At 42.2% G+C, this 14871-nt stretch overlaps 1 protein-coding gene and 1 pseudogene across 3 annotated transcripts; both read left to right on the plus strand.

The window, feature by feature from the left end:
- The first annotated feature begins 1629 nt into the window (after window positions 1-1629).
- LOC136542039 (phosphoribosylaminoimidazole-succinocarboxamide synthase, chloroplastic-like) lies at window positions 1630-5999 on the plus strand (annotated as a pseudogene).
- A 266-nt stretch (window positions 6000-6265) lies between these two features.
- LOC136542040 (glutathione transferase GST 23) lies at window positions 6266-14420 on the plus strand. Of its 3 annotated transcripts, XM_066534278.1 has the most exons (7): window positions 6266-6432; window positions 6613-7051; window positions 7354-8960; window positions 9047-9087; window positions 9649-12335; window positions 12627-13776; window positions 13887-14420. In XM_066534278.1, exons 6-7 carry the CDS (start codon window positions 13459-13461, stop codon window positions 14235-14237), a joined length of 669 nt encoding a protein of 222 aa, XP_066390375.1. In that variant the 5' UTR covers window positions 6266-6432; window positions 6613-7051; window positions 7354-8960; window positions 9047-9087; window positions 9649-12335; window positions 12627-13458; the 3' UTR covers window positions 14238-14420. The 3 variants fall into 3 exon arrangements, with proteins under 3 accessions (XP_066390375.1, XP_066390374.1, XP_066390376.1); XM_066534277.1 differs by having other exon boundaries at window positions 7354-7492; window positions 8766-12335; XM_066534279.1 differs by lacking the exons at window positions 7354-8960; window positions 9047-9087 and having other exon boundaries at window positions 11995-12335.
- Window positions 14421-14871: the final 451 nt, after the last annotated feature.

The following is a 14871-nucleotide window of genomic DNA, read 5'->3' on the forward strand; positions in this document are numbered from 1 at the left end:
TACATCTGGAGGTAAAAATCTTCCTTTGGTTCTTTAAAAAGCTAGGGGTCATTCTCACAAAAGATATTCAAAGAAAAATCGTGATGGAGATACAACTTGATGTTTTTGTAGTGACCCAAAAACCATCCAACACCTTTTTTTATTGCACCTATGCTAAGTTCTTGTGGAGGGAGGCTCATGTGATGTTAGATCTTAATCCACCCCGGAAAATGTTCAAAACTTATTTTGTACTCCCTCCATTCCAAAGCGTAAAACATTTTGGCTTGTCTAGATATATTATTTTTACTATATATTTAGACTAGTGTATATCTAACTAGCATAACAAAAGCTATATATTAAAAAAAATCCAAAACATCTAATTTGGTAAGGAGGGAGTACAATAGATGAAAATTTAGATCTTTTTTATTGACGGGTGTAACATCGTTCTATTAGTCCATATGGCTAATATGGAATGAAGCCGTGTTTGATAAATGACAAAAAAGTTTTTTTTTCTGGTCTATTTAGGAGAACGCACTAGCTTTAATTCTGAGTCCACTAGCAACGGTATAAAGAAAAGAATGAGATAGTGGTAAAGACACGCCACAAGTTGGATAAAGTGATTATGCGTTTGTTTGTGTCTTTTGGTGGTCTTTTTTTTCTTTTCAAAAATTGAGTTATGAGTTAGATTAATTTTGTAAACTCGTTCGGTCATTGCGGACCTGCGTGGTTAACTTATAATAAATTAGTCTGATTTTTCTCTTTAGAGAATGATTAATCAAATATTTCTTATATTATTTAAGAAACAAGAATTTTAGTAAACATTTTTGAGCTACTCGGAGGTAAAAAAGTTTCCCCATCAAAGAAGCTAAAACCAGTTTTGCTCGAGCAAGACGTCAACTAGAAGCACTACATATGGAGTAATTTTACATCTTTCATCGTTCCAAAATAAGTATACTTGCAGTATTTGAAACTTATCATAAAATAAGTGCGCTTCATAAATACGATACGTTTAGGTATAGTAGATCTTTTACTTTCTTTATTTTCAAAAAATGCAATCGTTACATGTTAGAATAGCTTTTGATATAATTAAATATGTAATTTTAAGTAATAATGTTTTTAAAGAATTCTAAAAGTAAATTTTTAGAGGATATTTGGGACTGCTTCACGAACTCTGCTCCACAGAGCAACTAAAAAAAAGAGTTTGTGGAGCACATCTTTAGCTACTCTCACAAATTCACTTTTTTCTCGAATATGCGTAGAGTTGAAACTGTTTGGCTAAGATATTTGGAGCGGAGAAGTCCTCAGACACCTCTGTACCGTGGAGTAACTTTAGGTCTAGGCAACCTGCACCAAAAACTCCGCGCAACAGCGAGCCCAAAGTAGTCACATCCCGCCGGCCAAAAAAAAAACCCCGCTTCTCTTGCCAAACAGTTTATGAACTCCAAATATCTTAGCCAAACAGTTTCAAATAGGAGTTGGGATAAGGATAGGGATGGGGATAGGAAAATATAGTTGGGTAGAAGGAGGGTATGGGATAGGGATGTAATGTTTTATACCCATACGGCCATACCTATGTTTGGGTTGTTGGTTAGGGATATGCTGTGAGGTTAAAAAAAATTAAAAAAATCTAAAATAATAAAATAGATGACATCTCGTCGCTCCTAGACGACTCCTGCTTCCAATCTTCTCGTCGTCCCTTCCTTTTGCTCCTCCCTGCCGCTGCTCCCGTAGTGACGACAACGAGGGCTCCACCGGTGGGGGCCGTTGCTGCTCAGATTCCAGAAGCGTGCGCGGCTAGGGCGCCTGGGGCTCCCGCAGCGCCGGCGGCGTGGGCGGCTCGGTCTCCTGTGCCGCGGGCGGTGGGGCGGCTGCAGCTCCGTTGAAAATGGCGGCGCGGACCGACCTCGTTGCAGAATCAGGTGGGCACAGCATCGCTTTCCTCCTCCGCGTCGATTGCTCTGCCTCTCATTTCCCGGCCATAACCCACCCCTCCCGGTGGGTATGGATCAGTGGGTTATGAACTCACCCTATCCCTATCCCATTCCTTATATCCAAACAAGGGTTAAGCAGTCCATCCTCGATCATTTCCCATACCCAGTATCGTTTTCCCTCGATCCAAACGCCACCGAAAGGTTCTTCGCCGCCTTTCCCATGTCCCCCGGCGCGCCGCCCGCCGCCCGCCGCCGCCGCCCGCGGTTTGAACCCGGCTAAACCACTCCGCCTGGCCGCGTCCTCCTCAACCCCTGCTTGCTTCCCCCACCTCTTTATGTCCTGTTCTTCTCCCCGCACCCCGCCCCTCGCGGCGGTGGCCGGCGGAAGCGGCGCGGCGGCCCCTTCCTCCCTTCTCGCCGCCGACCCTTGCCACCGCGAGGCCGTGCTGCTCGCTGCACGCGCCGCCATGGGGAACTGCCTCGGAGAGACCCGCCTCGACCTCGCGGTGTCAGGGCTCCGCCTCGCTGCCAAGGGCAAGGTGAGCAAACCGCTGGCATGTCATCGTTCGGAATCTCTTCTAAATGGCTGTAGTAAGTGACCGTTGGTGCTCGGTTTGCGAAGGTGAGGGACGTGTACGAGAGCGAGGAGCACCTGGTGTTGGTGACCACCGACAGGCAGAGCGCTTTCGATCGCGTGCTTGCTTCCATCCCGTTTAAAGGGCAGGTATGATCACCATCTTAGCGTTACCCAGAGCTAGTTTTGACAATCTTACATGACAATGTCATAACACTTAGGGGTTGCCAACTCACCGCACTGAACTGCTTCTCCTTGTGTTGGTCTCCTGCTTTTGTTGTTCAAATACAACTGTTTAAGCTTTCATCGTTCCTCGGACTCAAGGGAAGTCTGTTCAGTGCATTTTGTAAATAATGTCAACATTAGGTGCGCCAATCAGTCTACTCAAATTAATACTTTGACAGCATGGCTCAATGCCACAAGTGATTAATAACACAAGTGTGTGCTCACAGTATTGTCCAGAATTTTGTCAATTGAGGATCTACCTCTTTATTTTTAATCTGTATACATGTATTATACTAGCACATACTGAAGTTTGTAAGCAGAGTACGTTTAGGATGAGAAATTATTGTTTCGATAATCAGGTGTTTTGTTGTGATGTCGTATGGGTAATTTCAGGCTCTTAATGAGACAAGCCTTTGGTGGTTCAATCAGACCCGTCACATTACTCCAAATGCAGTAGTGTCTTCTCCTGATAAGAATGTAACAATTGCCAAAAGGTGCACAGTTTTTCCAGTTGAATTTGTTGGTGAGACCTAAGGCTTCTTGCATATATTTTTTTTTTCCGTATACCCATTCGCAAGCATTTTATACAGTTTTTCATGTTTTTGCTATCATTCTCACTAATCTTATCTTTGCGTGTTAATTTTCAGTGAGGGGATTTGTTACAGGAAGCACTGATACATCTTTATGGACAGTTTATAATAAGGGTGTAAGGAACTATTGTGGAAATGCTCTTCCTGATGGTATGCGTTATGCTGACCAAGAATTATCCAATTTGATGTTGTTTTGTTCTTTCTAGTGACTGGTAATTGGCTTCTCTGTTCCAGGCATGGTAAAGAATCAGAAACTATCTGCAAATATACTGACACCAACAACTAAAGCTGCAGATCATGATGTCCCTGTCACTCCAGATGAGGTGTCTCTTGCTTTTAATATACTTCCTCTTGTAATCTTAGAGTTATAGCCTCGTGTAAGTTGTTACTGACACTAGGTTACATAGGAAGAGGATAAATAGATGCTCGTAGAGTAATCAAACATTGGAATTCCATATGTCAATCGGTGGCCCTATGATTTGGGATGTGATAAGCGACTATCTGGGGACTTTATTCTTGACAGTTGAGAAGTTACACTAATTTGTTTGCTTGTCCATATGTTGATGTCTTTTTTTGTCTGGTACTGTTAATATAATATTTTGGCAGGAACGAGTAATGTGGTAGTCTTTGAATGATTTCTGAATGGTATTAAAACATGATCCTTTGAAAATTGCTAGTTTTATTTTATTTTTGGATTTTATTGCTGCTGCTAGCCTGCATCACCCCTTGTTATGACTCTCTGTTATTCAAAGATAGCCTTACATTGCCCTTTTATTCTGCAGATAATCAAGTCAGGGTTGATGTCAAAGGAGGATTTTCATGAGGCTGGAAGCAAAGCCTTAAGCTTGTTTGCACACATTTTCTATTTCTGTTGAGGTATTTTCAGGTCCATGTCCAGTAACATTACCATTACGATTTAATTTTCAATTGCAAACACTGCGAAAAAATGGTTCACCAATTTTGCTTTGATGTGCTTTAGTCGTACATGCGTGCAGTTACTAGTTGTTAGCTATGTTAAAATTGTGTAACTTGCTGATACTCTTTTCGGTTTTCTATTTGCAGAAAGTGGCCTTAGAGAATGGATTAATTCTGGTTGACACAAAGTATTGAGTTTGGAAAAACAGCTGACGGGACAATCGTGTTGATTGATGAGGTTATATTTCTGACATGGTTCCGCAAATCTTTCTTAACCTTGTGCTCATTATACCCAGTAACTAGCAGAAGAATATGCATGGTTTTATTTTTCACAACAGTGACACTGCATTTTGTGGAATCATATAGTACTAACTAGCTGTTATATGTATAAATATAAGCAGAATTGTTATATCATTAACTGATCACTTCATGTTGTTGAAAACTTTCTGTTCCGAGAAGTATCTATTTTTTTTATAATTATGTTGAGTACAATGGTATGATAACTTCTGAGATATTGAAATGCTGAATGGTTAGGTTTATAAAATTCATGGTATCCTCTTTTTGTCAAGCAGGTTCATACTCCAGACTCCAGCAGATATTAGATTGCTAATTCATATGAAGAATAGATTCAAATCTGGCCTTGAACCTGAAAATGTTGATACGGTAAACTACCTTTGAGTCGTACACATGATGTATGGGCTGATTACCTTGAATCCTTGATGCACTTTATGCCTTTAAAACCTTATGGTTCATTTTTAACGAGGTTTCTGAATATATCACTTAATTGTCACAGGAGTTTTTAAGGCTTTGGTTCAAGAACAACTGCAATCCATATGAAGACGTGGTATATTTTCTTCATACAGTTGTAAGAACCACTTATGAAATTTGTTCCATAACGATCCAACTCAATTCTGTTGAGTGGAAACTTACATGTACCCTAAAACATTCAGGTTCTGCCAGAAGCTCCAGAAGAGTTGGTTTGTGAGCTGGCCTGGCGGTATGTATCTCTCTATAAGTTCCTGCTGTTGGTTCTCACTTCAAAGCTTTCCTTTTTCCCACAATCTTTTGGCCTGTCCAACATAATTTATGCGCATTCTGTACGTGAAACTGTTGCAAGAATGAAATTTTATTTTATTATTAGTTGAATGATAATTTACTTGAATATCCACTGCAGGTACATTTTCCTGTTTGAAACAATCACAAAGACAAAATTTGAGATCTTGGAAGCACAGGTATGCAGAAGGCTTTGTTTATGCTTCTAGTTTAGCAGATAAACAAGTACTTACAATCAATGCTTTTGTAAAATTCAGGAACCAATTCATGAAAGGATATCAAGGAATGTCGCTCAGGCCTTACGGGACCTATGATTGCTGATAGGGGATCCTGGGGCAGAGTTTGCTGTGAGGTGTATTCCCGTGAGAATATTAGTATGCGCACATGCCATATATCCATCCTGTGAAGGTTGCCATTGCGTGCGGCTTGATGAAGCAGAACTATCCACATTTCTTCATGATCCGTGATGTAATGTGGTAATAAACTCCAACTGGAGCTGGTTGTGTTTATTTGAGCAACCGCCATGCTCTGTTGGTGAGATTTGCCGTGTTTGGAGCATGAGGGGAGATAAATAGAGAAATTCAACAAGCATGAGACCGACTGATGCTGTATGCATACCGGTCTTCCTCTAATCTCCTTGTGTCAGTGTAACGTTGTCAAGTGGTTAAGTTGAGCAGCCATCACGCTTTAGAAACATATCTTTCTGAAATGAAAAGAATAAATTGCAAATAACCATTCGAACAGTTCATTAGTATGATTTAGCGTAATTGGGCTTTTCCTCAATAAAGTATTTTTTTTTCCACTTTTCCTATCCATCTGTCGCCTGAAATCAGACTTCTATTTGAGTCGACACCTCCTCCGTCCGATGGGCTATAAGATCTGTGCGCCAGGTGTGCTTGTTGTTGGGTCCGCCCTTCTTATCGGGTCCAGGGCGTGAGAGCGCACCCGGTGCTGCGTTACGGACATACACCCAATTTGCAGAAACATTGTTCGTATTCCTCGATCCCCGCGCCTAGAGATGAAGGGGCTCAGTGTTTCTGGAGCTCTCGCAGCGGAGAGGGCGATTCCCCTGCCCTTCTTTGTGCTCCACTCCGGCTAGGCACGCCGGTGCCTCTGCTCGCCAGTTTGGAGGCTCCCTTGCTGCATCATTTGTAGAGGTCGTCAGGTACCTTCTTACGGCACGCGTTGTTGTTTGATTTGGGACTGGATTTGAGCTTTGTTCAGTAGATCTAGGATTCGATTCAATCGAGGATTGAGTGTGCTTGCTTCGTTTCACCTAGCGCGTGTGTGGATGTAGTCTGCTTGCTTCCCCTCTTTGTCTTGACGGGGGATTTGTCTTCTGTAGTGGGGGATTCGCCAAAATGGGGGAATGGTGAGTGGTGCCGCCATCGTTCTGATCCCGTGCGCGCATCTCCGACCCTGATCCTGTCCATGGCGATGCCGCGCCACCACCTCCCGCTCCTCCTCCCTCGACTGCGTTCCCAACCCCGCGGCGGTGGGCGGTGGCAAAAGGCGCGGCCCGCTGCTGAGCAGGTGGTGCCCGATCCAGGAGCTGGCTGCGGTTCCGCTGTATGGTGTGCGGCGACGAGTGGGTCGTGGCTCCCCTGCCGAAACCATCTACTACGTCGTGCAGTCCGGCATCGCCGTGGGCGGGGCGGGCAAAGCAGCGTCATTACTTGTGCCGCTGCCGTGTTCGTCGCAAGGCCGTCGCAAGGAGCAGAATTGGGAACCAGATCAATTTTCCATCCTCATATGGAAACTATCCTCAAAGGTTAAAATCCATGGTAAGTCTCGTGTTTCAGTTCTAGATCCTAGTGTAGTACTCCTGTTGGTGCTTCTGGATCTTCATTAGTATCAGAATTTTCGTCAGGCTACAAGATCCTAGTGCAGTACTCCTGTTGCTGCTTCTGAACTCCGTATAGCTTTTGTAGTACTCACTTCTGAATGTTCTACGGTCAAGTTGCATCTGTGTTATTCCAGTAGCAGCTCCTGAATTACTTTTCTTTGTTGCTCTTTTTATTACAATTTCAGTTTTAGCTGCATCTACTGAGAGCTCATCAATGTGAATGACTTTTCTTTTCTGCAGGAATGCCGATCAGTTTGTAATATGAAACTATTACCTGGTGCTTGTGTGAATGCTGTCATTTTTTATTTAAATGTGAATACTTAAAACGTATTCAGCTGTACACACACCTTCCCTTTTCCACGAGATGACATTCTACATGGTGAATTTTCTGCTTACTATGATAAACCATGTTTATCTACCAATTTGACTATGTTCTTAAGTGGCTACATAGTTCACATGACACATTTGATCACAACACAATGTAACAATTAAATGCTAAAGCTAGCCTATGAAACCGTGAAATGAAAATGTACATTGAGAGACCATGTTTCATCACGCTTTATTTTAGGTGTCATGTTTTGAAAACTGGGACATGAAACTTCTCAATGAGACTAGCCTTAGTACAAGCTTCAGTTATTATACAGCTTATAGTTCAGACAATGATTAAATGATGATTTGTCCCTTTTCTTTTTCAATGGTGATGATGATGATGGTGTAGTCTGTAGATTTTAGTTCAGTCAATGTAGATTCTTCATCATTTGACAGCTAGTTCAGTAGATGATTAATGAATTAAGGTTTCAATGTTCTTAACTGAATATAGAGCAAATCATTCTTCTGTAGAGAGTGATGAATTTGTACTGCAAACTACATTAGAATTCTACTGAACTATGATTCTGTTCTATTCCTTTATGTAGAAGTACCATTTTTTGGATTGCACATTTATTAGTACTAGTAAATTGCGCACTTCACCTACTGCAATTATGGTGTGTAACATATGCAATATTTGGTCTTTATAGTTAGCTTTGTCACTATATATATTAGTTAACTTGGAGCATGCAATCGTTCTTGCTTTAGAGCATCGATATTCTTCTGGATGGGCTATTTGGGACTGGAAATGGGTCTTTTGTTTTAGTGTAAGCACTAGACAGTACATTTTTAAGGAGTGCATCTCATTTCTATTTTAATACAAGTCTTTTTTAAGGAATAGATCTAATTTGGCTTGATAATTAGTGTGTGTGTGTGTGTGTGTGTGTTTGTGTCTTAAGAATGCATTTGTGAAGATGGTAGGTAAAAACTTTGTAGTGCTGCCAAAATGCTAATTTGAGGCCCAACATATGTTTCCACATTTTTAATTTGAACATTCTCCAGCTAATCTGAATACATGATAACTAATTTGGGTCTGATGTTGTCATTGCAGCTTCAGTGTAAGAACTAGCTATTTTTCTGATCCTACACTTGTTGAAAGTCATGAGTTTACTTTGTTGCACTATAAAATGAGATGGTTTTTGGTTTAAATAAATACGGGCTTGATTGTCTATGTAAGTGCATTTTTATTTTAATAATTCTTTCATTTTTAGAATCTGTTAGAATTGTATATTCTCTCTGTACATGCCGGGCTAAGTTCATCGTACCAATTATTGTGTATCTTATAGGCTGCAGATAGCATGTTGATGAAGAAATTTGCTGCAATCATACTTAGTGGAAAGAAGCTTGTCCAGGTCGCGGTTTTGGTTGGCTTTAAAGATGTGCTTGAAAATTATGAGAAAACAATACAAAATGTAGTTGCTGACCAGCCAGTTAGTGTTGCCATTGAGTCTGGTGGCAGTCAGTTCCATCTATACAAATTGGTAAATAAACCTACTGTAGTTATCAGCCAGTGTTTCGGCACAACAAGTTTATCTATTGTTGTTAACTTGTGTTTGATTTTTATTAGGCTGTGTTCAGTGAAACTTTGCACCACAAACCTTGACCATGGTGAGCAATTCAATTTCCTTTTGCCCTGCAACTTCTTATGTACCATACAATCATTTTTCTTTGGCCTATGCTGTGACTGTGACTGCAGAACTATAGTGAATTGGTGCTTACTACTTTTGATCACACTTAAAATTAGTCTGGTTAAAAAATATGATATTGTACAGCAGGTTGCGCAAAGTTTCCAGGAACTGTTTGCGGAAACAAAATAAAAGGAAGAGGCTCAGTTGCCTACGGTCTCTGTAGGGCCTCTTGAGGACACCTAAGACTTGCAAAATTACAAGTGAGGTTGTTTTCCGAGTTGACATATGAAGTTGTTGAAGTTCATGGACCTCCTTGTCCATAGCTGTTGTAGTTCACCGGTGGTGTTGAACTCTCCTGTTCATGAGAAACAAACAAATAAAACAAAATCTCCATTAGTTGCAACCTTTTTCTACTTTGCACTCAAACATGGTTACATCATGGATGGGGCAGTCAAAACATGGTTAGACTATGGATGGGCATTACTTGTTCTCTAAATCAGATGCACAAGTCTTATATGTAAATATCTCTATTTATATGCAGCTTGCTGACTCGAATGCCAAGGAGATAAAGACGAAGACAAAGTAGTGGAATGACAGATTTAAGCTATACAAAGCCAAACTTATAGTGTCTGCTGCATTATTCTCTGTTTGCACATGGTTTTTAAGTGCTTACATCGTTGCTACTTGTACATTCTAGTTTGGATTCTATATGTCACACTCGTCATCAGTTGCAATGAGTACTAGTGCAAATTGCAAGTATGTAGCACTGCAATTGTAGTTGTCATAATATGCAATAAGTTGATTTTTTGTTAAAAAATTCTGCATCTGTCATTTTATGAAGTCCTTCCTTGTGAACCTGCACAAGGACATATTGGCTCAGTTTTTTGTTCCACCTATGTTGCTCTGGTGCTTACAAGTTATACGATGAATGCGGGCCATAATTACTAAAAATCAATGAAAAGATTGTTACTGCTAGTGTATTCAGCCAGGAGAGTTATGCAATGTGCATTGTATGTGAGATGGTTGTGGTACGAATGCAGTAAGACAAAGTTGTGCTTAACACTCAAAGTTTATTGTTAATTGTGATTTGTGCTTGCCCACATCAAGTTTTTGTCCTTGTGCTTCGTTAGAAAAAAAAATTGATCTGTCCTTCCATAGGAAAGAATTGTCTCTTGTGATCTGTGATTGTGCTTCCATAGAAAAAATTGTGATCTGTCTTTCTATAGAAAAAAGTTGTCTCTTGTGATTTATGATTGTGCTTCCATAGAAAAAATTGTGATTTGTCCTTCCATAGAAAAAAAATTGTCTCTTGTGATCTATGATTATGCTTCCAAAGAAAAAATTATGATATGTCCTTCCATAGAAAAAATTGTCTCTTGTGATCTGTGCTAGAACATGTTGGAATCTGTTTTTTGTGATTTGGGTCAACACACACCTCTCATTTGTCCTTGTCCTTTCATAGAATAAATGTCTCTTGTGATCTGTGCTAGAACATGTTGGAATTTGTTATTTGTGTGTCAACACACACCTCTCATTTGTCCTTGTCCTGTGGTTTGTAGATTGACAAATTTGCTGAGCATGATTTGTAAACACTTGGTGTAGCTTACCAGGTTTGTGATCCTTGACATGCACTATTGCTACACTCTTATTACTACAAGGTGTGTTGTACTTGACTGACAAAATTCGTGTATAGGAAGTGCCAGATGGTAGGAAAGATAGTCTTGGTGGACCATGGCAATTCATTGGGCTCTTGCCGCTCTTTGACCCCCTTGCCATGATAGTTGTGTGCTCATGTATGCATTCATTCATATATGAAGTCATCTAGGCCCTTATCTTTGTGGCACGGTCTCGCAGCTGGTCATTTGTGGAGTGTCCGGTATTCTTGCTGGTCTTTGCTTTCTTGGTGGCACAGCTAGTGAGTTTGTCTGAATCTAGTTTCATGCCTCACTGCCATATTTTGTATTATTCCATTGGAAATTTTCATAAAATGACTTTGATTGGACTACTTGCTTGAGGAGTTCTCAAGCTCAAGTTATTCTTGCCTGATGAACCAAGGGCTCCATCAAAGGTATTTTGTTCTTACTATGCTCTTGACTAGGATTTCAAGGGTAATAAGTACTAAATAGGTCTGGTGCTGTATTTGTCAAGTTAAATGTAGGCTGAGTTGTAGAGTGCATGGTTACTTATGTATTGTTGCTGAAATCAGTGGTATACTACAATATATTGTTGTTCAAATAGTTGTCGTTGTGTCCCAGTTTGTTTAAAGGGTTGTGTGTCAGTGTGATCTCCAATAGCTGGATGTGCTTGTGGCAGCTCACACATGTTAATATAGAGACAAGATCAGATTTCCTAGATAACTACACATATTGTCAGGCTTTTCTATTTGCACACAAATACAGTACAGTTGCATTATCAATTAAATAGTAATAGTAATAGTTGCAGGTGTGTCCCTTGTTTCTTTCTTGTGATGAAATGGTAGACAGGAACTTTGATTGTGGCAGCGGGGTCAGGATTGAGGAATTTATGGTTCTCTAGATAACTGGAGCCCCTGAGATTGTATTTGTATGCGTGACAGAGAGTGACAAGATGCTTTGTCAATGATGCCTAGTCTAGTGTGTAAAAAATTTCATGGGCTACGGTTTGTGTCAGTGGTGTCTGCTGCCTGATTGTAGGAAGAATAGGTGGATATTAGAAGCAGAAGCCTGATCGTAATACACTGTTGCTTGCATGATGAACGTAATATTGAAGTCTACTTAGCCTATTTTAGTGTTTCTATTTCTTTGGTGGTGCTGATTTAATCATTTGCTGAAACCTAAATCCTTCACAGGGCTGAACCTTATTATCGTTCTTGTACTATATGTAACTGTATATGATGTATATTTTACAGGTACGTGAGATCAAGCCATTTATTTTACACTTGTGTGAGGAGCGGTTGAAGGAGGTGCAAGGGAGGGTCTAAGTGATGTCTGTCTCAGTGCACGCAGAAAGTGGCCCATCTCTGTGAAGCAACATGACAGTGTCGAAGTGCCACAAGCAACTACTGCAAAGGACAACCTGATGCTGTTGCTTAGGTAAGTGAGACAATGCAGAAACAAAGCATTTCTATTGAAAGCTAGGGCAATGCACAAGGCAAGCAACAGAGAAGGTGCAAGGAGTCTGATGTGCTCATGGATGACATGCTACATATAGCATTGCAAGAGTGGGTGGTACAAGCACAATATTTATAAGGTGAGTTATTACAATACATCAGAGTATTAATATAGAAATGGCTTAAGTACTGAATAACTACACACATTGTCAGGCCTGTCTGTTTGCACATAAGTAAAATACAATTGCATTATGAAATAGTAATTGTTGCACTAATACAAATGCGCAATTTTCTTCTGTATTTTCTGATTTTTTCAGCAAATGGTTCATATGCCTTTATCGTTATGCGATTCATAATGTCTTCTAACTAAACTTGAGTTTTTTTTCAACAAATTATAATGAAATACTAATCCTACTAGAGGGAATTTGCAGTACCAGGCTACAAATTGGTTTGTACTAAATAACAGAAACAAGGCTATAGAAGAGGACAGAAGCAAGGAGCTGAAGGCCAGACATGAGCACGATCTGCAGATAAGTACCCTTTTCTTCCACGGATCATCTAATTAGTCCATTTTCATCTTTTTTTTGTTCGTCACTCTTTGTTTTTATGTGCTTTTCTGGATCTCCCGTTCATCTAGATCTATTTCTTTCTTGGAGCAGGGTGGAGGGGTAGGAGAGCACGATCTGCAAGGTGCAGGGTAGATTTGTTGCTTCTTTTCTTTTTTATTTGACCCAGTGTGTAAACCCCAGTTTGTAAAGCCCAGATTCATTGATTTAACAGGTCAAATGCTTAACGGGTTTAGTTTCGTGAGCCCGATAAGGGTTAGTGCTGTCTACCGGGTATTTTTCGGACCCGTTTTGAGTGTCTGGTACACAGAAACAATAGGAGACGGAACTGACCCTTGGATGCACATCCAAGGGCCTGTAGCGTCGACTGAAAAGTTTCTATATTTCAGGCGACTGAGATATAGCAACTCCCTTTTTTTTCAAGAGGCTTGCCTTTTCTGGATTACGTTTACTCCTGCTATCGTGCCACGCTCTGACCAGACCATCACTCCGGTGTCCTTGTCTTTCAATTATAATACTCCAATACCAATGGACTCGGTAGAAGGCAACCATGACACGGAACCCTACCGTTGACTTCTGAAGGGTTCCTGATCTGTGATCTATAATCAAGGTGGCAGGATGAGATCTCTGCCCCTTCATCTGTTGTAGTTGCAGCACCAGCAGCAGAAGAGCAGAGCCAGAGCTCCAGCCTCCAGCAATGGCCGAGAAGGGCGTGAAGGTGTTCGGGATGTGGGCGAGCCCTATGGTGATCAGGGTGGAGTGGGCGCTCCGGCTGAAGGGCGTCGAGTACGAGTACGTCGACGAGGACCTCGCCAACAAGAGCGCCGACCTGCTCCGCTACAACCCGGTGACCAAGAAGGTCCCCGTGCTCGTCCACGACGGCAAGCCGATCGCGGAGTCCACCATCATCGTCGAGTACATCGACGAGGCCTGGAAGGGCGGCTACCCCATCATGCCAGCAGACCCCTACGAGCGTGCCCAGGCGAGGTTCTGGGCCAGATTCGCTGAAGAGAAGGTACGCGCAACAAACTGCAGCCACATGATTCGTCTACTCTGTTAGTCTGTTCGATGCAGGGCAGGCAGGACCCAGTCAGTGACAGGATTGATGTCTGTCGTCTACTCCAGTGCAACGCTGCTTTGTACCCGATCTTCACCACGACCGGCGAGGCGCAGCGCAAGGCGGTGCACGAGGCCCAGCAGTGCCTCAAGACCCTGGAGACGGCCTTGGAGGGGAAGAAGTTCTTCGGCGGCGACGCCGTGGGCTACCTCGACATCGTCGTCGGGTGGTACGCACACTGGCTCCCCGTCGTCGAGGAGGTGATCGGCGCCAGCATCGTCACCGACAAGGAGCTGCCGCTGATGAAGGCCTGGTTCGACCGGTTCCTCGCCGTTGACGTGGTGAAGGAGGCGCTGCCCGACAGGGACAGGCTCGTCGCGGCCAACAAGGCCCGCCGTGAGCAGCTCCTCTCCGCATAGATGGCTAATAATTCTGGAGCAGCTAGCTTCAGTAGCTGAATAAGGGCTGGTTGCACTTAGTACGTTGTGCAGCCGAGGTTTGGATGACCTCTGTATCTGTTCCATTTCAGAATTCAGTTTTCTTGTTTTTTATAAGGCTCAATATGGTATGCCTACTTGCTCTCCAGTCCCCACAAGCCACAATATTTACGCCTCATGCCCTTATACACATTTGGCGACTGAAAACTTTGAAAAGGCGAAAGTTTTCAGTCGCCCGTATATATGAAGCACGATAAGGCAATGTCCGCCAGGTTTGGCTCGCCGAGGCCCCTCTCTATCACCGGGCTAGCCTTTAAGGAAGGTCACCGGGAGGCAGATCTGCCGGTGAAGTAGGTAGCGGTCATGAGAACGGCACATCGTGGAGTCATAGGTGCGCCGGTCTTGGGTACCGTTTCGTATGGCCAACGACGGAGCTTGACTGAATAAACACGAGGAACTGATCCATGTAACGTAATTGAGCTCTAAACACCCATAAACAGTACCAAACTATTGTTTGCTCAATGGAAATTTTAGCCTGTTCGGCTGCTTGTAAAAGCAGAAGCTGCTGGCTGTTAGTACAATATTTGTGTGAGAGGAGGAACAGCTGCAGCGGTTG

This window comes from Miscanthus floridulus, chromosome 3 (assembly GCF_019320115.1).
Source record: "Miscanthus floridulus cultivar M001 chromosome 3, ASM1932011v1, whole genome shotgun sequence".
NCBI classification, from domain to species: domain Eukaryota; kingdom Viridiplantae; phylum Streptophyta; class Magnoliopsida; order Poales; family Poaceae; genus Miscanthus; species Miscanthus floridulus.

Coding starts and splice junctions, on each gene's coding strand:
- LOC136542040 (XM_066534278.1), top strand. CDS start 13,459: ATGGCCGAGAAGGGCGTGAAGGTGTTCGGGATGTGGGCGAGCCCTATG. Junction 13,777..13,886: donor CCAGATTCGCTGAAGAGAAG/GTACGCGCAACA, acceptor CGTCTACTCCAG/TGCAACGCTGCTTTGTACCC.